The sequence below is a fragment of the Mixophyes fleayi genome, chromosome 2 (assembly GCF_038048845.1).
Source record: "Mixophyes fleayi isolate aMixFle1 chromosome 2, aMixFle1.hap1, whole genome shotgun sequence".
NCBI lineage: Eukaryota > Metazoa > Chordata > Amphibia > Anura > Limnodynastidae > Mixophyes > Mixophyes fleayi.
Window position 1 is genome coordinate 79,994,162 of NC_134403.1, and position 26,319 is coordinate 80,020,480.

Genomic DNA, 26,319 nt, shown 5'->3' on the forward strand with positions numbered 1-26,319 from the left:
TCTAAACCTGTCTTTTCCTTTTCTGCTGTCATTCCATGACAAATGCCTGTAATATGTATTTGCAAAGGAGAGTTCTTTGTTCTGAAGCTTTGTATTTTTCCATGTTTCCCTTTATATGAACATTCATTTTCTTGCCTAAAGTAACACATTTCACATTTTTTGTAGAAAAGGTGCAACATTTCAGGGTGGGGATGGGTCTTCACTTCACACTCCCCACACTTTGTACCAAACACCTATTTTAAAGTGTTTCTGTAATGTAGCTCTGAAAAATTCTGACATCATAAATACAGCCTGAATAGAAGTCTATGCAGTATACAGTAGGCACATTTAGAGCAGCAGTGTGGGCTGAAGAGTCTGCAACACTAAGATCAAGCATAGCCAGTGAGTCTTACAGCTAGGAGTAATCCAGCTGGAAGGTGCAATATTTCACATGGCAACACCATGTTGAGCTACATGGGGGGGGAATTTAAATTGTGCAGAAGCAGCTGGGAGAGGGGTTCATCCTAGCTCAATTCTGAATTGCAGTGTAAAAATAGTGCTGCCCCAGTATTTGTGTGCTGCACGCAAGGGCAGACAGTGTTTTTCCACAATGCAAAACAATTGCATTTGCTCCACTTACATTGCAGCATGGGTTGTTCAGGGGCAAATTTGCCACATTTGGCTGGTTTGGCTCCTAACTCTAAATGAGGCCCAATATGTTACTCTAAATTAGCCTCTAAAACACACACACAGACAGACTAGGGTCAATTTTGCCAGCAGCCAATTAACCTACTAGTAAGTGTGGGAGCACACCGGTGTACCCGGAAGAAAAACACGCAAACACGGGGGGAAAATACAAACTCCACACGTTCACACATTAATACTCCTGAATGCCCATTTCATATAAACATGTAAAAGGGTGAGTATGGAAGACACTATAATGCACTAACATGTAGAAATGTAACATATGTTTAACTATAAAACTGGAAATGGTTGATACCTCCAGGACAGACCCATTTTTCATGGTTCTGCCCCGTGTAGATTTTGCATATGGCATTTTCTTTTGATAACCTAATGAAATAGATGGCTTTTTATTAGATGTGCATAATTTATGGAAAACAGGCAAGAATCACAAAAATATCTACATATTTTTCCAAAGTTACTTTAACATATTCAGGGCAGTCCCAGAAAATTATCTGACATATGTCTAGTTCTCGAGTATTGAGATAACAAATATTTGTACTTTTAATAAGAGTTTTGTGGAGCTATAGGAAAAGAAATAGGGATATGTTATTTCTTCTTTTTTTAATATTTCAGTTTCCCTTTTTTTCCCCCAACCAGTAGAGACTTTTAATTGCTAATCGATCTATACTATATCTTATCCTGATGCCTTGTATCTGATAGCTGATTCAGCTATTCCCGGCAAGGACTCCCTTAGATTTCCTATGAAAACGCAATAATGCTCCAGTAGCGAAAGTTGTACTGGTCGGGAGCTGGGGGGCTGCACAGGTGTGTGATCCCCCATCACCTTAATGATACTTGTATATGTCAGTTTGTGGTATGCCAGATGAGACTTTTATAAGCCAAATATTGCTTTTAAGGGGTTAATGTGCAGATTTTTGAGGGTGACAGGTTTCCATTAAGCACAAACCATGATCAACATAAACATTTTTAAATAATTTTTTCCAAAGTAATAATTCCCATAAGTGCTTATGTAATCCCTGCCCACGTGACACATGACTCATTTTGTGTTCCATGATGGAAAGCAAATAATTATTGTTTTGTTAAAGACATATTTGCTGTTGGTCAAATCTCTTCATTGGCAGTAACAGCACCTACAATATATGGATAAAAGTATTTGTACGCTTCACCATTACACCAACAGGGACTGTAATGACATTGTATTCAAATAATATGGAGTTGGTCCCCCATTTGCAGCGATAACAGCTTCCACTCTTCTTGGAAGACTTTCCACAAGATGTTGGAGTGTTTCTGTGGGAATTTGTGCCCATTCATTCTGTAGAACATTTATGAGGTCAGGCACTGATGTTGGACAAGAAGGCCTGGCTTGCAATTTCCGTTCCAGTTCATCCCAAAGGTGTTCGATGGGGTTGAGGTCAGGGCTCTGAGCGGACCAGTCAAGTTCTTCCACATCGAACTCATCAAACCATTCCTTTGTAGTCCTTGCTTTGCACACAGGGGCAGTCATGTTGGAATAGAAAAAGGCCTTCCCCAAACTGTTGCCACAAACTTGGAAGCATAGCATTGTCCAAAATGACATGGTACGCTGAGGCATTAAGATTTCCCTTAACTAGAGGTAAGGGGCCTAGCCCACACCCTGAAAAACAGCCCCATACCATTATCCCTCCACCAAATTTTACAGTTGCATAATGCAGGTAATGTTTTCCCAGTATCCGTCATACCCAGACTCACCCATCTGACAGCCAAACAGAGAAGCATAATTCTTCACTCCATAGTCCAGAGTCGATGTGATTTACACCACTTCATCCATCGCTTGGCATTGGTCTTGGTGATGTGAGGATTGCATGCCGCTGCTCGGCCATGGAAATCCATTCCATTAAGCCCCCCCCTCACACAGCTTTTGTGCTTACATCAATGCCAGTGGAAGTTCAGAACTCTTCAGCTATGGAATCAGCACTGCGTTGGCGACTTTAACGCACCATGCGCCTTAGCAGTTGTTGACCCCGCTCTGTGATTTTATGTGGTCTTCCACAACAGTTCCTGTTGTTTCTAAATGCTTCCACTTTCTAATATCACATACAGTTGACCGTGGAATATCTTAAATGCAAACAAGGCTACATATCACAGTACCACGCTTGAAGTCACTGAGCTCTTCAGAACGACCCCTTTTGTATCACAAATATTTGCAAATGGAGACTACATGGCTAGGTGCTTCATTTTATACACCTCTGGCAACGGGTCTGATTGAAACACCTTACTTCAAAAATTAACAGGTGTAGCCAAATACTTTTGTCCATATAGTGTATTAATACTAACAGAACGGAGACATGATAACTCTCTCTCAATGCAAGGGACTGACGCATGGAAACAATAGTTAACTCATTAAAATATAAAACTGCTTGGATGCTAGTTTCACCAGGACAGATGTCTAAATGACTGAACATAACAGAAACAATCTTTATTTTAATTATAGAGAAAAAAGGGTGCAAAAAGTGATACTGTATTTCTTGACACATAGGTGCACACAAGAAAATTATAAAATATGCTACTAGAATATGCATAAATACAATTAACTGTTAATATGAAATAGCTGTACTAAAATATTGCCATATATATTATATAGAGTGTGAAAAGAGGTGTATAGTTATAATCTTTATTAATAGTCATCTGTAGCATCATAATCGTTTATTTATAAGGCGCTGTAGACACCATAGCGTTGGATAGTCATCTTACAGATATGACAAACATTTGCACAATAAATATAATAAAAGATACAGATAATAACAGTGACATGAATACAATAAAGCATAATAACGCCTCCATAGATTGTCATGACCTTGCAATAACAGCATGAGATAGAGGACAATTCAACCTAAGTCACGGCAATAAGGTCATACGAGGGAGGCAGAAGTGATATATTTAAAGAGGAGAGAACCCTGCCAGTAATAAGAGAGAAATAATGTAAAGAGAGACAGTAGGTGAAGATGGGGAAAATAAGTGCAAATGGGGCAAGAGTGAATGTGGTGAACAGATGAGGCAGAAAGAATGTCCGTGAGGGTTTTGGGGGTAGGGTAGGCAAGCATGAATAGGTCAGTTTTGAGCAATCCTTTGAAGGATTGAAAGTTGGGAGAGAGCCTGGTAGGATGAGACAAGGAGATCCATAGGTGGGGAGCAGCTCTGGAGAAGTCTTGGAGATGGGAGTTGGAGGAGGTAATAAGGGGGATAAGAGTTTAAAGTCAGAGGTGGAGTGGGCATGCTGGGGTGTATCTCGTGACAAGGTCAGATATATCTATGGAGGGGAAGCATTGGTGCGGGCCTTGTAGGTGAGAGCGAGCAGTTTGACCTAATTCTTGAGGCAATGGAGAGCCAGTGAAGGGATTTACAGAGAGGGTCAGCAGATGTGGAGTGGCAGGAGAGGAAGATAAGTCTAGCTGCAGCATTTAGAATATACTAAAGAGTTTCCTCTTTAGACACCAAGGGGTAAATGTATTAATGTCCGGATTCTTCAACTCCGGCGTGTTCAGCGTCTTCGGCGATTAAATTTAAAGCGGCGCTGCATTGTAAAGGGAAGTTTCCCTTTACAATGCAGCGTTGCTTTAAATTTAATCGCCGAAGACGCTGAACACACCGGAGTTGAAGAATCCGGACATTAATACATTTACCCCCAAATGTAAGTTTGGTGTGTGGGCAGTCAGTGAGAAGGAGGTTACAGTAGTCAAGGTGGGAAATAATAAGTGAGTGGAATGGGTGTTAGTTACTTCTTGAGTGAGAAAGGGGTGTAATTTGGCACTGCTGCTGATTTGCCAGGACTGTGAAAGGGAATTGATGTAAGAGGTAATGCTAAGAGTGAAGTCAAGGATGACACCAAGGCAGCACACATGGGGGACAGGGGAGAGAGCAATGTTGCTGACTGTGAGGGAAATGTGGAGTGGGGTGGTGACGTTAAGAGAGGAAAAGATAATAAGCTCAGATTTGAACGTGTTAAGTTTGAAGTGTTGGATCATCCATGAGGAGTTGGTGAGGAGGCAATTGGACACAAGGGATAGGAAAGTGGGTGAGGTCGAGGGATGAAAGGTAGATTTGTGTCTCTTCGGGGTAGAGGTGGTAGTGGAGGCCAAATGAGTGGATGTGTTCATTGGGAGAGAAGATTTAGATAGAGAAAAGACTAGAGGGCCAAGAACAGAGCCTAAAGAACACTGACAGAGAGAGGAGGAAGAGGGAAGCGAGAATTGGAAGTAGAGACACTGAAGAAGTGACCCAAGTGGTAGTAGGTGAACCAGGATCGGGCAGTGGCACAAAGGCCAAAGGAGTGACGTCATGTGTGTTTAGGATATGTGAGAAGTCAACAACGTCAAATGCGGCAAAAAGGTCAAGGAGTATGATGAGGGAGAATCTGTCTTTTGACTTGCCTAAGAGTAGGTCATTGGTCACTTTGGTATTAGACAAAAAGTCCCAGTATGCTGAGACTTGTATTTCAAATAAATGATGGATGTTGCCTAATATTGTAAAGCATAATCAGTAAATGCTATATATCTGTATCGTGAGATCCAACTTTTAAGAATGGTAGATAGTAAGACTATTAAGGCATATTAGTGTTAGGTTTTAGGTGTGTCCTTGGTATAGCTAAGTCTATAGATATAACATAACAAGCTCTGCCTCGCCCTTTGTGGAAATTGTTCAACATATGCAATGGTTTCTGAATACTAGAGAACTCAACTTTCATTTCTCTATTCTGCTGTCAGTTTTGGCGCCTGCTGATCTGAGAGAGAGGCTGGACTGTTCCATCTGCTTGAATATTTATACAAATCCTGAGGACACAACTTCTGCTGGGTCTGTACTGATTATGTGCTGGATATACAGGAGGGGTCTGGAGTTTAGAATTGTCCTGTAAGTAGAGCAGACTTGTCCTGAAATGCCCTGTACTGCAGAGGAACAAAACTCTTTGTAACATAGTGGGAAGTTTCCTGTCTACTTAGCCATATCTGGAAGAGACCAGGATCTTGTGCACTTAGGCTAGGTACACACTGAAGAATTTTCCGACCGATGTGTTATCTCAAACGATTTTACCTACGACTGAAAGTCTGATCAGTCTGATGATTCATCCATACACACAGACACGATTTACCTTCAGATCTGTGCTCTTCATCTGGTCCTCTAGTCTTCAGGAAATGACAGCACAATATTCATTCATTCATTGTCACACTGATTAAAACCACCTTGTTATAGCTATCCACATGTCCTAACAAATTTTGTTAGCTTCTGTGACTCTGAAACGATTAGTCTGTTTGTTCTGTCTCAGAATGAACAAATTAATTATTCCTTGTACAGCACTCTCTACATTTATTTACTGGGACATTCATTGCTGGTATTGGCTGAAAAGAACAAAACTCTGTAAACTCTATTGAGATTGTGAGCATAAGTGCATACACACTACATGATCAATCGGTGATTGGTCGGAAAATATTATACAGTACAACCATCCAAATGAAACGATGGTTGGCACTTTAGGAGGACTTTATCATCATCATCATGTCACTATACACACTCACTCGATATCTGACCAAACGGTCGGATGTCGGCTGATTGGAGGATTTTTGTGCAATCGTCGGGCCAGTGTGTACCTAGCTTTACTGTGTGGACTCTCCAGTACCCGCTGCTGAATACAGTCTGTATTGTGAAGTTTGTCAATGTGATAAACACCTGAGAGTACATAGTAAGTCAACAGAACATGTCTTATCTGACCCAGCCACTCCCTTGGGGAGCAGAAAATGCTCCATCCATAAGAAGATCCTGGAGTTTTATTGCACTGAGAACTCTGTCTTTATGAGCATACTGCTGGGGAACACAGAGCACACAAGGTGGAGATGCTGGGTGTGGCCTCTAAATTGATGAAGGAGAAACTGAGAAATGTTCTGCATTACTAAGAGATTGGAAACTGAGAAAAGAGCTCAGAGCCTGCAGGTGTGCAGGAATAAACATCAGGAAAAAGCAGCTGATGAAGCAGAGAGGGTCACTGCTCTGTTTAGAGACATCAGGAGACCGCTGTAAGACCTTGAGAAGAGAGTTCTGAGGGAGATCTTCAGACAGGAAGAACACATTTCACTCTCGGTCTCTGATTTGATCCAGCAGCTGGAAATAATGAAGGAAGAGCTGTACAGAAATATGTGTAAGATTGAGTAGCTGTGTAACATGACTGAAGCAGTAACTGTCTTACAGGAACCAGACACAGGTGAACTGATTTATACTGAGGACAGAGAGAGACATGATGAACAGGTCCACTACACTACACTACTATTGTCTGATATAATAACAGGTATAAGGATGTGCAGCAACCTACAGACATATTACCGGATGTAAACACAGCTGATAATATGATACATATAGCAGATGACAGGAAAAATGCATCCTGGTCAGATATAAATCTAAACTACAGGAGCACCAGAGAGATTTCAGGGATATTATCAGGTATTGAGCACTGGGAGATTTTCCTCAAAGCGACATTACTGGGAAGTGGATCACAGGGGTGGGGGTAGGATTTTTTAGTATAGACAGGAGAGAACGTCAGTCATTGGATTTAATAACAAGTCTTGGGGCTAGATTTACTAAGCTGCGGGTTTGAAAAAGTGGGGATGTTGCCTATAGCAACCAATCAGATTCTAGGTTTCATTTATTTAGTACCTTCTACAAAATTACAGCTAGAATCTGATTGGTTGCTATAGGCAACATCCCCACTTTTTCAAGCCCGCAGCTTAGTAAATCTAGCTCTTGGTGTTTCTATAGGAATAAATATCAATACTCAGTTATACATAAGAATAATATCAAGTTACCTGACAATATTTCCTGATAGATATCTGGATTATGAAGCCGTACAGTTGTCCTTTTACACCATATGTGACCCGATCAGAAACTTACACACCATCATCACTGAGCCGTCATTACCTTTGCCTTACTGTTACAGTGAAGTTTCCAAACCTTCACCGGACGTAAGGTATTTGAAATTACAGAGCAGTTGTAAGCAAGTCATTTGTCATCAGTCATTTATGCAAAACAAAAGTAGCTTGCTCTAGTGTCGTTTATTGGGAATACGGACAGAAAATCTGTAGTGTGTAAGAAAACACCTCACTCCCACCTCAATCACAATCTCATTTTAATACCTTTCATTCTTATATTCTCCTGCAACTTTTATATGTATTTGTAAATGCTAATAATAGCATTCATATAAACAAATTTGTATTTAAGTAGTCATTTAACAGATGCATAATAACAAAGGAATATACACTATATGGCCAGTATTTGGTCTTTTAATTAGTATGTCTGCCCCTGTCGGTCTTACCCATTGCTAACATGTGCATACAATTAAGCATACAGCCATACAATCTCCATAGTCAAACATTAGCAGTAGAACAGGTCGGTACTGAGGAGCTGTGACTTTCCATGTGGCACTGCTACAGGATTCCACCTTTCCAACTCAATTTGTTAAATGTCTCTCGTGTTAGAGCTGCCCCCGTCAAATGTAAGTGAGGTGGACTCATCTAGGAGCAACAGCAGCTTGTCACGACTGAGTATAGCGTACCTGCTATCGTTGACACTACTCGGAGGAAGGCGCGGAGTCTAACGTGCCCCTGGTGTTCACCAGGGACCCCCGCAAGGAGGTAAGGACTCAGCTGCAGGAAACACGCAGGTCGCGGTCCTTCCACGAGTCAGATAGCGAGGCACGAGAGGAGTTGTCAGACAGGCCGGTTCGGCAACGGTGCGGGCAAGGCAGGCGCACGAGGAGAATCCAAAGGGGTAGTGAGACAAGCCGGGTCGGTAGCGTTCTGGCAGCGTGGTACAAAAGGGAGATCCAAAAGGGTAGTCAAGGCAATCCGGGTCACAAGGGTCACAGGCAATACGGCAATAGTCTGGATACAGGCAAAAGGTCAGGAGACAGACAATCACAGGAACACTGGAACGCTGGAGGACAGGAAAGGACCTGAAACTCTGGCACAGGAGGTGGGATCCAGAGAGGCTTAAATAGTTCTGGTAGCCAATGAGCCTGAGCACCTGTAGAGCTGTCATCATCCTAGCGCCGTAGCGCATGTCATACACTAGCGCCGTAGCGCTACCAGATGCAACGTCCCGTTGCCTAGCAACGGGAACGCTTCCTAACCTTGTAGCCGGGCGGCCGAGCGGGGGCAGAAGTGACGCGTCTGGTTGCTAGGCAACCAGATGCACTATGCAGAAGAACAGGCGGCCGCCGAGTGGCGCCTGACACAGCTCAGCCATGAAGAGGTCGGTCATGCAAGCTCACAGAGTGGAACTGCCAAGTGCTGAAGTGCATAACACGCAAAAATTGTCTATCCACGGTTACTCACTACCGAGTTCCATTTCCGCTGGAAGCAACGTCAGCATAAGAACTGTTTGTCGGAAGATTCATGGATTGAGTTTCCATGGTAGAACAGCCGCACACAAGCCTCAGATTACCATGTGCAATGCCAAAAGCCAACTGCAGTGGTGTAAAGTACACAGCCATTGGACTCTGGAGCAGTGGAAACACGTTCTCTGGAGTGACAAATCACGTTTCACCACCTGGCAGTCTGACAGACGAATGTGGGTTTGGCAGATGCCAGTAGAACACTTCTAAACTAATGCATACTGCCAAGTGTAAAGTTTGGTGGATCAGGAATAATGACCTGGCGCTGATTTTCATACTTTGGTCTGGGCCCCAAAGGGAAATTTTACAACATACAATGACATTCTAGAGAATTGTGTGCTTTCAACTTTGAGGTTGGGGAAGGCCCTTTCCTGGTTCAGCATAACAATGCTCCCGTGCACAAAGCAAGGTCCATCAGAAATGGTTTCCCGAGTTTGGTTGACAGGTCGATAAACCTTAACCCCATCAAGCACCTTTGGACTTATCGCCGAACATCAGTTTCCGACCTTACTAATGCTCTTATGGCTGAATGAATAAGAATATCAGCAGCCACGAAAGCCTCCCAAGAACAGTGGAGGTTGTTATAGCAGCAAAGGGGGAACAACTCCATATTAATTCCCATGGATTTGGAATAAAATGTTCAACAAGTACATATATATCTGGTATTCAGACGTCCACATACTTTTGGCTATGCAGTGTATGTATTTTAATCCAGTAAATTAAACTGAAAAGCTAAATTAAATATTGTACAACACATTGAAAATATTATTTTGTTATCTTGCACAGCTGCCAATGCTGACTATTATGACAGAGCCGTGACTCTACTGGTCCACCATCCTGCAACATTATAACTTAAAGCATTATATGTAACATTAGAGTTTTGTGGGGAGTTTACCATGAGCCATTGACTTTTGAGGTGGACCCATCTAGGAGCAACAGCAGCTGAACCATGTAGAAGTCGGTCATGCAAGCTCACAGAATGGAACTGCCGAGTGCTTTTATAATACATATCAATGGGAAATTTCCCTTGCTTTTTCCGTAAATAATATCTATACACTTAGTGGCCACTGTATTAAGTATACCTGCTAGTTAATGCAAATATCTAATCAGTCAATCATGTAACAGCAACTCAATGCATAGCATGGTCAAGGGATTCAGTTGCAGACCAAATACCAGAATGGGGAAGAAATATGATCGCACTGACATTGATCGTGTAATGATTGTTGGTGCCAGACGGGGTGGTTTGAGTATGTCAGAATCAGCTGACCTCCTATGATTTCCATGCACAACAGTCTCTAGAGTTTACAGATAGTGGAGCGGACAACAAAAAACATCCAGTGAGCTGCAATTCTGTGGGTGCTTGGTTATTGCCATATTATACATGGCACCAGTTGCATGGCAATATAAACGCTCTACATCAATACAAAACAAATACTGCAAATCTGTATGTATCCAGCAAAATTAAAGCATGAGCTATTAGTTCATATTTCAAATTATTTAAGCTTGCATCCCTACATCAAGTGTCCTCCTTGTATGCAAATCCTATGATTCAAAGACTATTTAATTGTAGTTAAGAACAAATACACTCACCTACCAGGCATGGAAGCTAACGTCTAACAAGGGCTGGCTTGTAAAAAGGCCTTATATAGGAGAGCATAGAACAACATTAAGCAGTGTTTTGAAACAAAAACAGAAGAAAACACCCTGCGCTTAGTTAATCAAATATTATACATGGATTTAGTACTGAGTACATATAGGCTCACTTCCTGCTCTTAAAAACCTTCAAGTCACACTGCGCTGCAACAAAGAGTCAGTGCAAGGGTGAGATAGAAATGGCAGCCGTAATTTATGGTTTAATCCGTAATCCGGTTTTGATGGGGGAATCAGGCATGTATATCAGCGAGTGGTGTGGTACTGAAGGGATGTTTTAAGGGGACACCCTCTGTTGTGTCACAAATTTTAAATCACTGCTGAGAGGTATGTGTGAGGTCATGTTTGCTTCACATGATTGACACTTGATATCTACAATTTATTGTGTAGAAGATACAAGATACCCTAGTTAAAGCCATATACTTGTCTGTGAATGGGCTTATGGGGCAAACCTGATGCACCTCCTGAAAAGTGGTCCTTTATGGTTATACTAGCCAAAGTGATCCAGTTTTAACCCATATTAAACTGAATAATTGTTTTCCCCATTTTCTTTGTATTATAGTTTAAGAATGTGTATTATGTTTGTGAAGTAACTCACCAAGCTAATAAAGTGTACAAACTGATGAGATGAGCAAATACGTTAATCAATAGTTAGGATATGAGCGTTCAAAGTGATTAGTGGTATAACCTGAGATGTGGGTAATGGGTGTGTAAGTTGGGGGTGTTTGGATGAGTGAGTCTGGCTACATGGCTACCAGCTGAGGTTATTCGGGGAACTGGATACAGATTTCTACGCCCCAGAGAAGATGAATTTGTCCTTGAGGTGGGGAAGAGTGGAGCTGGACATGCATAGCGTCTTCAAATTTTAGTTGTGAACAAATGTTAATTTATAAAATAGTAATTTAGATTATAGATCGCGGGGAGAAGGGGGTTGACAAATCTCCCAGCACCAGTCCTGGATGTAGGACACATCTTTGGACTTAATTTTGCTATGGCCACAAGAGGAGCACTGATGACACTCGGTAGCGGAGTCGGGTTGAACACAAAGAGCAGCGAGGTGGAAGGAGGAGGTGGGGAGAACTTTGGTCAAACAGTTTCTGTCTGTGTGTCATTATCATGTTGTGTGTTCTTGAACCCAGTGAGTATGTTATTATTACAGTCATAGCCAAAAGTTTTGAGAATGACACAAATATTAGTTTTCATAAAGTCTGCTGCCTCAGTTTTTATGATGGCAATTTGCATATACTCTAGAATGTCATGAAGAGTGATCAGATGAATTGCAATTAATTTCAAAGTCCCTCTTTACCATGACAATGAACTTTATCCTAAAAACAAAATTTCCACTGCATTTCAGCCCTGCCATAAAAGGACCAGTTGACATCAGGTCAGTGATTCTCTAGTTACCACAGGTGAGAGAGTTGATAATGACAAGGCTGGAGATCACTTTGTCACGTGATTTAGTTAGAATAACAGACTGGAAGCTTTAAAAGGAGAGTGGTGCTTGAAATCATTTTTCTTCCTCTGTTGACCATGGTTATCTGCAAGAATACACGTGCAGTCATCATTGCTTTGCACATAAAGGGCTTCACAGGCAAGGATGTTGCTGCTGGTAAGATTGCAACTAAATCAATCATTTATCAAGAACTTCAAGGAGAGAGGTTCAATAGTTGTGAAGAAGGCTCCAGGGTGCCCAAGAACGTCCAGCAAGCGCAAAGTCAGTCTCCTAAAGGCTCAGCAGGCAGGAGTGAGTGCATCTGCACGCACAGTGAGGCGAAGATTTTTGGAGGATGGAATGGAGTCAAGAAGTCAGCAAAGAAGCCACTTCTCTCCAGGAAAAACATCAGAGACAGACTGATATTCTGCAAAAGGTACAGGGATTGGACTGCTGAGGACTGGGGTAAAGTCATTTTCTCTGATGAATCCCCTTTCAGATTGTTTGGGAATCTGGAAAAACGCTTGTCCAGAGAAGAAAAGGTGAGCGGTACCATCAGTACTGTGTCATGCCAACAGCAAAGCCATAAAATGCCCCAACATGACTAACAGAACTCCCACTTACTCCAAAACTCCCCAAAATGTCACCCAGATATCCCATTTACCTTGTCACTCAGTCCAGATCCCACAGAGTTAGGAGGGAGCAGCGGTGCACACTGCACTGCATTGCCTCCTACTGCTCCAATTCCATGTTCAGTGTGACCACCCTGCATTGTGCAGAGGAAGTTGCATAGTGCAGAAACTGTCTGCTCCCATCATATTCAGTCATATTCTCTTCTTTATAACATAACATATATAATATTATAACATAAAGCAGATAATAAGTTAGAGCGGGGGCATAGGGCTGCAGGTAATGTTGCATATAACTGTCTATAGCAATGTGCTCCTGTGTGCGTTGCTACTGGTTTTCTCAGTTTCCGAAGTACAAAGAAGCATGAGACTGCTCTTGAGGTGTGCGTGGGTATTGCAGTGTGTCACAGGCTCCATTGCATGATTTAAAGCAATCTCTGTACCTACCATAAATTTGCTGATTATTATTATGTGAAGAAATTATATTATAGCACTCTTATTTCGAATACATCTTTCTTATTTTTTCATATATATATATATATATATATATATATATATATCTCAAATGTTGGCACTCATTTAAGGCAGAAATATTAATTTCTTTCAATTGTCTGAATTGTTTCACTATTATTTATACAAGCTACACTGCATTAAACACTATTAGGCGGAATTTAGAGAACTTTCTGTTCTGCTGGTTAAACATGATGCAATCAAATATTTGTTATTGTTCCTCAAACCTCTCTGGCAGCAATGCACATAAGTGTAGCTCTGTCAGAAAGTCATTTTGTATCGTACAGTATCCAAGGTACACATGACTTAGTTGACTGTGTTTAGCACCACCTCATCTAGGCTATTCTAACAACTAAACTAGGCCAACCTGTGGGCCCACAGGTGTTGAGAAACTACAAGTCCCAGCATGCCCTGTCAGCTATCAGCTGGCTATCTACTGGCAAAGCATGCTGGGACTTGTAGGTTTACAACACCTGGAGAACCATAGGTTGGCCAGGCCTGCTATAGAACTATAATTTACAATCATGAGGACATTACATGGGTTTCTGTACTAGGGACATCTGCATTAGGGCTTCATTAATGATGTAGCTGAGGAGGGATTCAAAACAAGGGAAGAAATGACAGCCTGCCTTTGTAGGAAGAGAATAGTGATCACCTTATTGGTAGACAGTTGTATTTTCTATTTTCCAGCACCTAAGAGTAAGTATAGGAATGAGATGCACTGAGAAAAGTCAGGGGAAGGATCCCACCGATAATGTATTAATGTGGGTGAATAAAGGGTTTATGTAAACCCCGTTCCAAAACTGTACAACAGCAAAAACCTCCTCTGCAAAATACATTAACACAACACATGTGTAACTTTTCAAATCAGTCTAATTACTTTAAACTGTACAAATGTTTTTATTTTCAATGTCATGACAGCTCTCTTTTCACAGTGCTTCTAAATGAGAAATGTAACAGGTCTTACCCCTTGGATGCCTGGTGGGAAGACATACTGGATGATAATGGTCCCATATTTTTCATAGCCAGGAAGCAAAAGGCCGGAGTCCTTGGTTACCAACATTCTACCATTCTCGGGCTGATTGCCTACTAGTTGCCCATAGAAACGGCCACACATCGGACATGCCTTCTTCACCTGTAGAGCCCTGGTGATACAATCCTCACAGAATGAATGCTGGCACTTCTCCAGTGTTTTTATATTTTGAATCTCACCCAGGCAAATGGGACACTGGTTCTCTCGGTCATCTTCTACTTCTTCTCTTCTGTGGTCACGAGAGCTCCCATGACTGCTACTCGGTCCCCCACTGGAACTTCCAGGTAAACCCCGGCTGCTCGTACTTTGCTGACCTCTGCCATAAGTACCACGAATATGCAGTTCCCCTGCATCACTGTTCTTATCGGCATAAGCCATGCAGCCCGAAAGTTGGTGCTGCTTGTAGGATTTTTTCAACTCTTTCTCAGTATCTTTTAACAAAGATTTTAGAGCTTTTCTGGCCAGCGAGATTGCATTTGTTGGAAGGTGACTGTCAACGGACAATCGCAACACATAAATCTCAGATGTTTCACCATCAATCAGGATGCGAACTCCACTGTCCTCTCTCAGTCGGTTCAATTTAGATGGAGCCTCTTTGTTGAGGAATTCCCAAACTGGCTTGTTAACTGTGACTTTGTTCTTTGTGTTCACTCCACAGGCTGCCATTCTGGACCAGACAAAGGAAACTTAATAAAAAAGAGAACAAGAAATTAACAGCAAAAAGGAATTTAAGCTCCACTAGAGAAGATGTGCTGCTTGGAAAGACTGTGTTAAATGTGGCATACATAAAGTACTAAGTAACATAACCTCACAGCGAACACTCCAGGGGTTTCACTGCCCAACTCATGGAATGGGCTCTGTATTTATTTTTAGTAACTTACATAATAATGTAAGTTGATGTAAACTTTCTACTATAGAAATTAAGTGTATTATTTCATCTTACGGAATTTGCTAGCATTATATAAATAAATGTTGATGAGGATGATGATGATGATGATGATGATGTGCAGCACATAACTCTGTATCACGCATAGGTACACTTTGGTTCTCAAGCTGTTATAATACTACAAATCCAACATGCCTTAGGCATTCTAGAACTTGTGGATCCACAAGACTCGGAGAGCCACAGGTTGTCCAAGTAAGGTTTATATAAACCAAGAAAATGGACTTGGACATATGCAGAAATAAATGCCATTAAGTTAAAGAAAAGTCATCATAGTTCTAACAGTAAAAAACAACAATCCAGACTTAATACCAACAGAGAAAAGAAATGTTTGCTATAATTTACTAGATATACGCCACTGTAGACATTTTCATTAGAATTTATAGTAAAACTGTACATTCTTCTACTACAGCCTTTCCACAGAACCATCTCAGATAAACTAATGAGAAGGCATCACTTTCAGGGCCACGGGTAGGGTTGGGTACGCGATACTGAAGACCTACATCCCGACAACAGTTTCAACGATATTTTAAAAGCAACAGATGCAATTTCCGAAATGACTAAAATTAGACGTGTTTAAATAGTGACATACCAGAATTAGATATAGAAGTAGGCATCCCGACTCTGAGATTCACGTCACTTGTAAGGGCTGAGGCTATTAAGGGGCAATGCGAGGTCCCACCGGCTGTATAATGTAGAACCATTCTTAAAAAACATTATACAGCCACCGGGTCCTCGCACTGCCCCCTTAATATCCTCAGCCCTTACGCGTGACATGAATCTCACTGTCAGGATGTCTGCTTGTCTGAATTGTGGTATGTCACTATTTAAACACATCTAATTTTAGTCATTTCAGAAATTACATCTGTTGCTTTTAAACATTGTTGAAACTGTTGTCGGGATGTATGTCTCTGGTGTATTGACTACCACCGCAATTGTATTGACAGTGGCTGCTGTATAACCAAACTCTCGTTTTTGCTATGAGAAAATTGGTATTGGGTCCTCATTCTTCTCTTTTGGAGACACCTATTGCACTCACTTGACCAATTTGTCTATATTGATTAATATAGGTTACACCCACTTGTGCTAAATTACTAGAATACATAACATAACCAGTGAAAGTAAAATACACAAAGTTTCAACAGATCCAACAGAAGCAGAAGAGGACAGAGAAGCAGAAGTTCACCCGCAAAGTCTGGTAATTTTATTGTTAACTAATTATATATGATTTTTTTTATATTGGGTTAAATATTATTTTCACTTATGGCCATATAGGTGAAAAATAGGCTAATCACAACAAATTTACTCTTTTTCCCAAAATTACATTTGCACAATTAAAGCAACACCAGAAATTACCCCAAATACCAGCACTCACTGGAGTATTGGAATACCAGATTTGACCAACATATGAACTATGCAATTGTAAGCCTAAGCACTGATAACAAATAGTTGATACACAGTTGGCAGAGTATGCTGGAACTTGTAGTTTCACAACACCTGGATAGTCACAGGCTGGCCCTGACTGCTGTAGAATATGGAATTAACCAAGTGTGGGCTTGTTTATTTTCTATTTCATTTTCAAATACTGCCAAATGTTGTCTGAACTGCTGTCCGTCCAGCCTATGTAAGGCGTTCTGGGTGTAGGTTAAAAACCAGAACCTTGTTACATGTCAGCTGCAATAGATAAGCGTTGAGTGCATATGATTTTAACTGCATTTCAGTGTTGTTTAAAGATATATGTTACACTAGTTTTACATGAAAGAGGACTCATATTGACGTTTGATTGCAAGCTTGAAAGTTTTGACTAAAACATAAACGGATACCTAGTGGTGGAAGTTATGCCATATGCCATACCGCCATTTCACCTACTGCCTTCATTCTAAAACTATTAAATTCCATTCACTTAAATTCCCATCATATTTTTCATAGCACCACTTCTAAATTTCCACTTCGCCCCACTGCGAATACCCAATTCTTTAATTTGTCAGATACATACAGATATGCAATAGTAAGGCTAAACACTGGAGAGTAAGGGATTATCAGAGTGCGGGATTATTTCTTATATATCTAAGTATTGCAACATTTGAGGTAGTTACAAAGCCAAGAGCAATAGTATGATTTCTACTTGTAACTAGGTTAAACTGACCAATTCTGCTGCAGTATAGAGACCAAAGCTTCTTTCTGCCTTCTATATAAGGCATCTTGGCTTAAAGCTCAGGTTTTAGCAAACATGTGGGGAAACAGTAATATGAAACATGATTTATTTCAGTAGCCTTAATTATAGCCTTTGCTTCCTTTAACCTCTTTACGCCTGGCCAAAGTCTTTGCTGTCTTTTGATGGAGTATAGGAAGGACAGCCTCACACTGCCATATGCTGCCAAACATCTGGAGCTGGGCTATCAATGACAACCCGGGATTCAGGAGAAATAGTCACTGCTGTACAGTTTATATAGAATGCGGTGCTTCCACAGCCTGTATACCGCAGTCATCACGTCACAGCAGTGAGAACTACTGGGTCTAAGTAGGCCCAGATCAGCTCTCATTGTATAAAAAAATAACTGATGTTTCAGCTATAACTGGAGTATGACAGCTTCAGTTACAGCAAACAAATAGTTGCTGTAAAACATACTTGCCAACTTTTCCTCGTTGGCTTCAGGGAGATCCCAGGGAAGGTGGGCGTGAAGGGGCGTGGCTTGACGAGTCACATCATTCTGGCCCCGCCCTCTAAACGATTGTCAGTTTTTGCCAATTACAGCAAGGGGCAGGGCTAAGATCATGCAACATTTGCATCATTAAGCCCCGCCCCTGCCACCTATCTATTGCAGGGGTGAGAACCGGGAAGTTGCCCTGCTCCAGGAGGTCTCCTAGAAATGCTGGAGTCTCCCAGACATTCCGGAGGGTAGGCAACTATGCGTTAAAGAAAAGCAACTAATGAATCTCTAGAGACTGAAGTGTCTTTTACATTTCTGTCTCCATTACTGAAGTCATGTTGTCTTACCTGTCAGTCTTTAATTAAATCTTGGTCTCCATGAAAATGGCCACCTCCATAGGCATCAATACATTGACATAGAACACAATTTCTGAACTGTGTCATCATACCACTGATGGCAAAGCGAACCATGTCTTGTACTGACTCAGCATCAGGGAGAATGCCAGACTCTTCAGGGAGTGAGGGAGATCACCCCTAGTTCAGGGAGTCTCCCTGACATTCAGGGAGAGTTGGCCAGTATGCTGTACAGATGTAAAAATATATGTAGTGTCCCCCAAGGTTAATTGTGACCTACTACAGGGCATCCTAATAAAGAGTGGTAAAAGTTTAAAAAAAATTGAAATAAAATAATGTAATAAAGAGAATTAAAAACACACCATCACTTCAATAAGAGAAAATTATATGTATTAGGGGTCAAAATAAACAGGAGAAATAGAGGAAAACAGTTAAGGATATCTATCTAGGGGCCTACTAATATATGTAGGAAAAACAAGACTATTTATTTAAAAACAATACAAAAAGAAAAGCCTATCTGTTGAGAAAAACAATAAAATTCTCTCTGATTAAGAACCATTAAACCTAAAAACCATGTTGTCTAATGTAAAATAGGTACAAGTAGCATTCACAAATATAAATGTAAGTGTTCCGACGCTTTGACAGAACATTTGATGTATTAGATGTGAGCTACATTAGCAGAAAAGAAAACCAATGTGCACAGAGGTAAAGGGGGGGGGGTGGGTCACTGTACCATGTTCCACATGATGACGTCAGAGCGCCACTGTCTCCATGTGTCCACACAGCATAGTAAAATAATGCCCACCAATAAAATAAACTGGATCACTGATACAAGGTCCTGTCATAATCACTCACAGCATAATTTTTTTCCAGTATGCATTGACCGACTTCCTACATTTATAACAGACTAGAACAGGTCAGCTCATGATAACACTATGCTAATGAGTAAATTAAAGGGGTTGTTTCCCACTAGCGCACTTACCCCCAGAATGTCCCCCATTACCTGACTGCAACCATTACCAACAGAATGAGCCCTTTCCTTGAGGACAACACCTGCTCAGCCTGGAGGAATGTTATTTACACACCACCAGTTGGACAGGAGTTGTAGCAATCCAATCAGGTGCCATATTAGTTACATACTATCTGCCTGTACTGGATATTGATATGAATCTATTGAGCTAGAAGATATTTGTTCTTCCTTCTGTAATGTAGTAAATTACTATTACTGGCACTAACCAAGACTCCCATTAGTCTCCAGCCAATCACAAGCAAGTTCCCTGTGACTGGCTCTCAGTTAGAGGAAGTCTCGGTTACTCCCAGGTCATTCGTTTAGAGAGGTTGTGTTATTTTTATGTTGATTTTTTTCAGGAATTTTTGTTTCCGATTTGGTCTATGACAGATCAAGAAGAAAAAAATTAAGATGTTATTTGATATTTAAAAAAGTGGTGAACAAGAACTTGTGATGTCTTTTGTTCAATTAAAGTGTGTCTGGTTTAATCATTTTTACTCTTTTGGAATAACGGGCACATTGCCTTAGGATATGGTCATCTTAGGATGCGCTAAGTTTTGCAGCATATCAGAAGGGTGACATTTCGATCATTTGTTTATTTTTAAACATCTTTGAAATAAGACTGTAATTCATGAGAAAAGTATTTTGCGTAGACCAGACTTGGTTTTAAGCCTATTGAAAAGCTAAGAATGAAATCCTATGGGGTGTCCACTGGAAAATGACTGTGGACATCAGTTTGTATTAATAAAATAGTTACCTGCAGATTCAAACAGTCTTTTCATGATTTGGAACTTTTACATATCTACATTTGTGAATATTTTTAAATGTCTTTTAATGCTATATCAACTTGTAACTTGTTTATCATCTTTGAACATAAGGATGAAATGACAGCTCAGCAGCTGGTATGAAAATCGAGCATTTACAACATAAATAAGGTTTCTGTGTAATAAACAAAAGAGAAACACTGTGAATATAAAAATGGCACTATGTCAAGCAATATTACAAATAGAAAGTTTTAAAAAGGAATTGCCATATAGTGAAGTCCTTTGAGGTGTGAAGTGAACCATAACACATCTACTGTCTATCAGATGAAGGCTGTCATATTCCATAAGACATGGCCACAGGAGCTAGTATAATGTAAATAAATGAAATCACATTGTTCAAACATAGGGCCCTAGTGCCCAGCAGTTCACTGTCAACATTATATCTGACATGATAAACAGCCTTTCAGTCAATCACGGAAGAGTGCAGAGCTCTCATTTCTCATGGGGGAATAAACAAAGTGTGAGGATTTTTAATTCTGAATAAGGATTTCAAAAAACTGGAACTAACTCTATACTTTATTGTCCAAGATATATTAATCTGTTTATTTTTTTATATTATTAAATAATGCTAAATGCAGTGTGACATGGTTTTGCTGATCCTCAAGGATTTTCTAAGACAATATCAAACGAATCAGGAAATACTTATCCTGGGGGTAAATTTATCAAGCTGCCGGTTTGAAAAAGTGTAGATGTTGCCTATAGCAACCAATCAGATTGTAGCTGTCATTTTGAAGAATGTACTCAATAAATAACTAGAATCTGATTGGTTGCTATAGGCAACATCTCTACGTTTTCAAACCTGCAGCTTGATAAATTTACCCCCTGGAATTATGAGAAGTTGTAAATCTTGACACAGTACACAACATGCATTAAAGCACCAATACCATGAAAAATATAGGTGTTTTTTTTAACAAAAATCACTGTGGCAGGCTATAAGAAGAATGTTGGTATTTACCATTTTCCTTGGTTTTCTTCTTCAGGCTACTATTAATGATCTATAATTCTGCACACTGACACAGACTAGCATGGCAACCACAGTCATATGACACATGATGTAGTGAGTAGAGAGGCTTTGCCTGCTCCGTGTACTGTAAACTCATCTCCTTCCTCACCACCCTCTGCTTTCACATGACATGCTGAGAGCTCTCTGTGTAACTGGCAAACATAAATTTTGCAATCTCCAGAGCGATTTGAAAAGGAAATGATTTGCAGGAGGACAGCTAAGAAAATGTATACTTAAATGTACTTAACTTGCAATTTAAAGGAGAAAAAACTTTCTATGTGGCATTGCTGCTTTAAGCTATGTGCAACTGGAATTTTTGCAGGACAACTCCAATAATAACCCCCCCCCCCCCCCCCCCCCCCACGGCAATACAATCAGCTAAACTAACAACGCCATATATATTTAATATTACATTTAAGGTAATTTAATCTACTCCAATTTAACATAATTAACACTATAGCACCAATGATATGAACTACCAATCAAATCACCACATTTTGGAGCCAACATCGGCCCGGGGATACAAATAGGCCGCATCTAAAGATGGCCGACCATTCTGTATGGAGAACCCACTGAGGAAGCAACTATACGTGGTGAAACGCGTTGGGTCTGCCTACCTACATTACAAGAAGTTTGCCCTTATTTATTCTTATTATTTACTACTATTTTTAATTTTTTAGTTATTTACTAATCAGCCTTAATTACATTTATTTCTATACATATCCTTCAAATTTCTATGTGCATTGTTTATTACATAATGTTATTTCATTCTTTATCCTCCTTTTCATCCTCTATTTTTATTGTCTTTCACCTTACTTGCATTTTATCCCTATATATATTTCCAATCCTATTCCCATCGTCATGCTTACTCATCCATTCATATCTATATCTATCTCCAATACCCATATTCATTCCTTTCACTACCATTTTCATTTCTACCTTCATATTCATTTATCTATATTCAACTTAATCTGCTCTATCTCCATAAACTACTCTATTGTGAATCTACAGTCTTTCTATCCATCTCCTGGAACTTCCACCTACAATCTTAACTCTGCCACATCTGTACCACCACCCACTTCGGATTCTTTTTCACTCCTATCTCTATTTGTTAACCATACATTCACCCCTGTTCTACGAATTTGCACTTTCACCTCATCTCCACTTTTGGCTCTATCAATATCTACATCCCTATCTTTACTTGCACAACCAATCACATCTCCACCTTTTCTATACCCTTCTTCTTTCATACGAATTCACACTCCTATGACACCTAACCTTCACCCCTAGCCTTAATCTCTCCTACACCATCACAACCTGCATATCCATCCAAAACACTTCCTACTCTTCACTTTACCTACACCTCAATTTCTGCTATAACTATATCTCTAATTCCATCTCTACCCCATCGCCTTTCACTACACACCATTTCTCTTCTGACTTTTTAGTCTTAGACTTGCAGCTCCAGTTTTTGACCCTCTACCCTTTTCCATTATCTCTTCCATCCTGCTCTTACATCCATCTGGGACAACCACCTTAGCTCGACGCCACAAACAACATCCAGGACCACATCGCAATGACCACACCGCACAGACAGAAGCTGCGAATCCACAGCACGACATCTCACCAGAGCTCATGCTCTACGGCTACTGAAAGATAAACTGACAACTCCTGACAGGTAAACGTTACTTTTATAGCGCTAGCAGGGGTGGATAATATGTGATCCCACGCATGGGACCATATTGTTCTATTAGTTGAGGAAGAGTTATTGGGAAAGTACTGCATATAAATAAATGATGATGATGATTGTATACGGATAGAGAAGGCTGGAGATATTATCACAAATTGTGTTAATACGCAAACACCCAGCTCCACATCTCCTCAACTAGCCTCTTATTAGCCAATATCAATAGTGTTCAGAGGCACCTAAGAGTAAACATAGAAAATAAAAATCCAATGCCAGTCTCCGTACAATCATCTTCTTCCACTTGTCTACCAAATAGCTTCTCTGTCCACTGTGCCATCATTCCTCCTATTTCTATCAAACTCCCTGCCCTGGAGTCACATTTCGGACATACTACATGATCTCACATACTGAAGCAACAGCACATTCCTGTTTCCACCTATGTAAAACGACTAGAGTACACCCAGTTTTCATACAGGATGTCACAAAGTTTTTGACCCATGTCTTGATTTCCATCTTTTAATACTGTAACCTCCTTCTAACTGGTTGTCACTGGCAAGATTATCCCCCCCTCGCAATTAGTCCTGAATGTTCTGCTTGACTCTTGTACACATGCCACCATACCAACTGCTCATCTCCTCCCTCTCTCACTGGTCCATCCATCCTAGGTGTGGTCTTAGAGTGCAATCAATCGCTCCTATCACCGGTAGCAAAAAAGAAAGATACATAATTAAACAAAAATGTAAATATAATTGAATAAGTTGATTGTTTATAAATGACTACTTATGTTTTACTAGGAACACTACACTCCCTAGTCATCTTGTGATTTATATAAAAGCAATCAGATTGCAGCCTTTATGTGGACATAGAATTCCTTGTGACTTCTAGGATCTATATTTTTACATATATAATGTGGTTGAGGAATTCAGTAAAAGATACAAATCAAACTTGGGGAACGCAGAAACACACATGCATATATACCGGACGGCCCCACGATCAGAAACAGATGAAACAGCTGACAGGTGGAGCAAAGTACCAATTATTAAATAAAAGTAAAAAAAAAATTGTAACAATCTGGTTTCAGAGCTTGCAAGCATAATTACCATAAAGACATGTTAAACACATAGTGAGTCATGTGATTTAAAGGTCACGTGACTGTTCCAACGAATCACAACAAATTATTTTAACCATGCCAATAGTTTTTTCTTATTGTATGTACTATAAATGCTCAAATAACAACATTATTTTATGATTATTGATTATTTCTAAAAAAAAAAAAAAGACTGACATTTAAAACAGCACACACGTCTAAACAGGATGTCAAATCAAACAAAGGTAATTGTGAACTTCTTGTTAAAGGATCCACACTCAAATCCACACACAACCCTTAGGAGGAAATTTATCAAATATTGGTTTGTTAGAATTGCTGGTAATTTTGGTGATTTTTATGAATGTATGAAAGGTCAAACTGATATAAAACCTCTTGAAAATCGTAGTTTTTAAATGCACTACATCACTAAAAAATGTGCCAGTAAAATATAGGTGGTTCAGAGAGATGAGCTAGCACAAGCGATAGCTGCCCAAAGAAAATGGATTAATGTTTAAGAAGCTCCTTCGTAATAGACGAGCAGCCAATCAGAAGCGGTCTCTTACCTGTCAGAAATAAAAAGGATAATAAACATATTCATCTAAGGGACTACTATAATCATTCACATGGAAGCACTATATTTAATTTATTTCCCTGGTGCCCAGCAGGTACCGGGAGCCAATGGTAAGAAGCATGACCTGCTAAGGGGTGTTTTTTTTTTTAAACAACTACTTATGGGGGTTTCTCCTAAACTGCAAACAATTTAGGGGTTCTGAAACTGCCACACACCGCTGGTGGTTCGGATGCAGAGGGGGCACAGAGTGTGTGTGGATGCAGGGGGCACAGAGTGTGTGGATGCAGGGGGCACAGAGTGTGTGGATGCAGGGGGCACAGAGTGCGTGGATGCAGGGGGCACAGAGTGCGTGGATGCAGGGGGCACAGATTGTGTGGATGCAGGGGGCACAGAGTGCGTGGATGCAGGGGGCACAGTGTGCGTGGATGGAGGGGGCACAGATTGCATGGATGCAGGGGGCACAGATTGCGTGGATGCAGGGGGCACAGAGTGCGTGGATGCAGGGGGCACAGAGTGCGTGGATGCAGGGGGCACAGAGTGCGTGGATGCAGGGGGCACCGAGTGTGTGGATGCAGGGGGCACAGTGTGTGTGGATGCAGGGGGCACAGTGTGTGTGGATGCAGGGGGCACAGTGTGTGGATGCAGGGGGCACAGCGAGGGGGCAGAGAGCGGATGCTAAGGGGGCAGAGCGTGGATGCAGAGGGGGCACGGCGAGGGGGCAGAGAACGGATGCTGAGGGGGCAGAGCGTGGATGCAGGGGGCACAGTGTGTGTGGATGCAGGGGGCACAGTGTGTGTGGATGCAGGGGGCACAGAGTGTGTGGATGCATGGGGCACAGAGTGCGTGGATGCAGGGGGCACAGTGTGTGTGGATGCAGGGGGCACAGTGTGTGTGGATGCAGGGGGCACAGTGTGTGTGGATACAGGGGGCACAGTGTGTGTGGATGCAGGGGGCACAGAGTGCGTGGATGCAGGGGGCACAGATTGCGTGGATGCAGGGGGCACAGAGTATGTGGATACAGGGGGCACAGAGTGTGTGGATGCAGGGGGCACAGTGTGTGGATGCAGGGGGCACAGAGTGTGTGGATGCAGGGGGCACAGAGTGTGTGGATGCAGGGGGCACAGAGTGTGTGGATGCAGGGGGCACAGAGTGTGTAGATGCAGGGGGCACAGTGTGTGGATGCAGGGGGCACAGAGTGTGTGGATGCAGGGGGCACAGAGTGTGTGGATGCAGGGGGCACAGAGTGTGTGGATGCAGGGGGCACAGAGTGTGTAGATGCAGGGGGCACAGAGTGTGTAGATGCAGGGGGCACACAGTGTGTAGATGCAGGGGGCACACAGTGTGTGTGGATGCAGGGGGCACAGTGTGGGTGGATGCAGGGGGCACAGAGTGTATGTGTATTATTTTTGCATGCAACTAAATAAGTATTTCTGTCCTGACCTAAATACTTATTACGTTTTTTTGACTACTTATAAAACGGGACTGGTCGATAATTATTTTGGAGGGGTGCCCTGAAATAATTATGGAGACTCTAAGGGTGCCGTGAACTGCAAAAGTTTGGTAACCACTTGCTTAGAGGCTTGGGGAAGTGCCCAATCCCGCAGGTGCCTCAATATACAGGCTTCTTGGTAGTGAGATAAGTTGGGGATAATCAGACCGTCCACGCTGCTTAGATAGAGACATACGTTTGTGGGTGATAAGTGGCGTTTCTGTCTCCACACATATGTCATCATTAGTGTATGGAAGTGGGCCATCAATCGTTTAGGTACAATATATGGTATAGTGGAAAAAATGGTAAAATGGGTAACAACATAATTTTAAAGGCAGCTAGGCGGTCCAGGCA

The 26,319-nt window shown here is 41.3% G+C and overlaps 1 protein-coding gene across 10 annotated transcripts in view; it reads right to left on the reverse strand.

The window, feature by feature from the left end:
• DTX3 (deltex E3 ubiquitin ligase 3) overlaps positions 1 to 26,319 on the reverse strand; it is a 63,007-nt gene that overhangs the window by 6,116 nt on the left and 30,572 nt on the right. For all 10 annotated transcript variants that reach the window (XM_075199353.1, XM_075199360.1, XM_075199354.1 and 7 more), the window contains one exon: positions 14,283 to 15,034. In XM_075199353.1, coding sequence (XP_075055454.1) covers positions 14,283 to 15,034 — 752 coding nt within the window. The remainder of the gene's footprint in view (positions 1 to 14,282; positions 15,035 to 26,319) is intronic.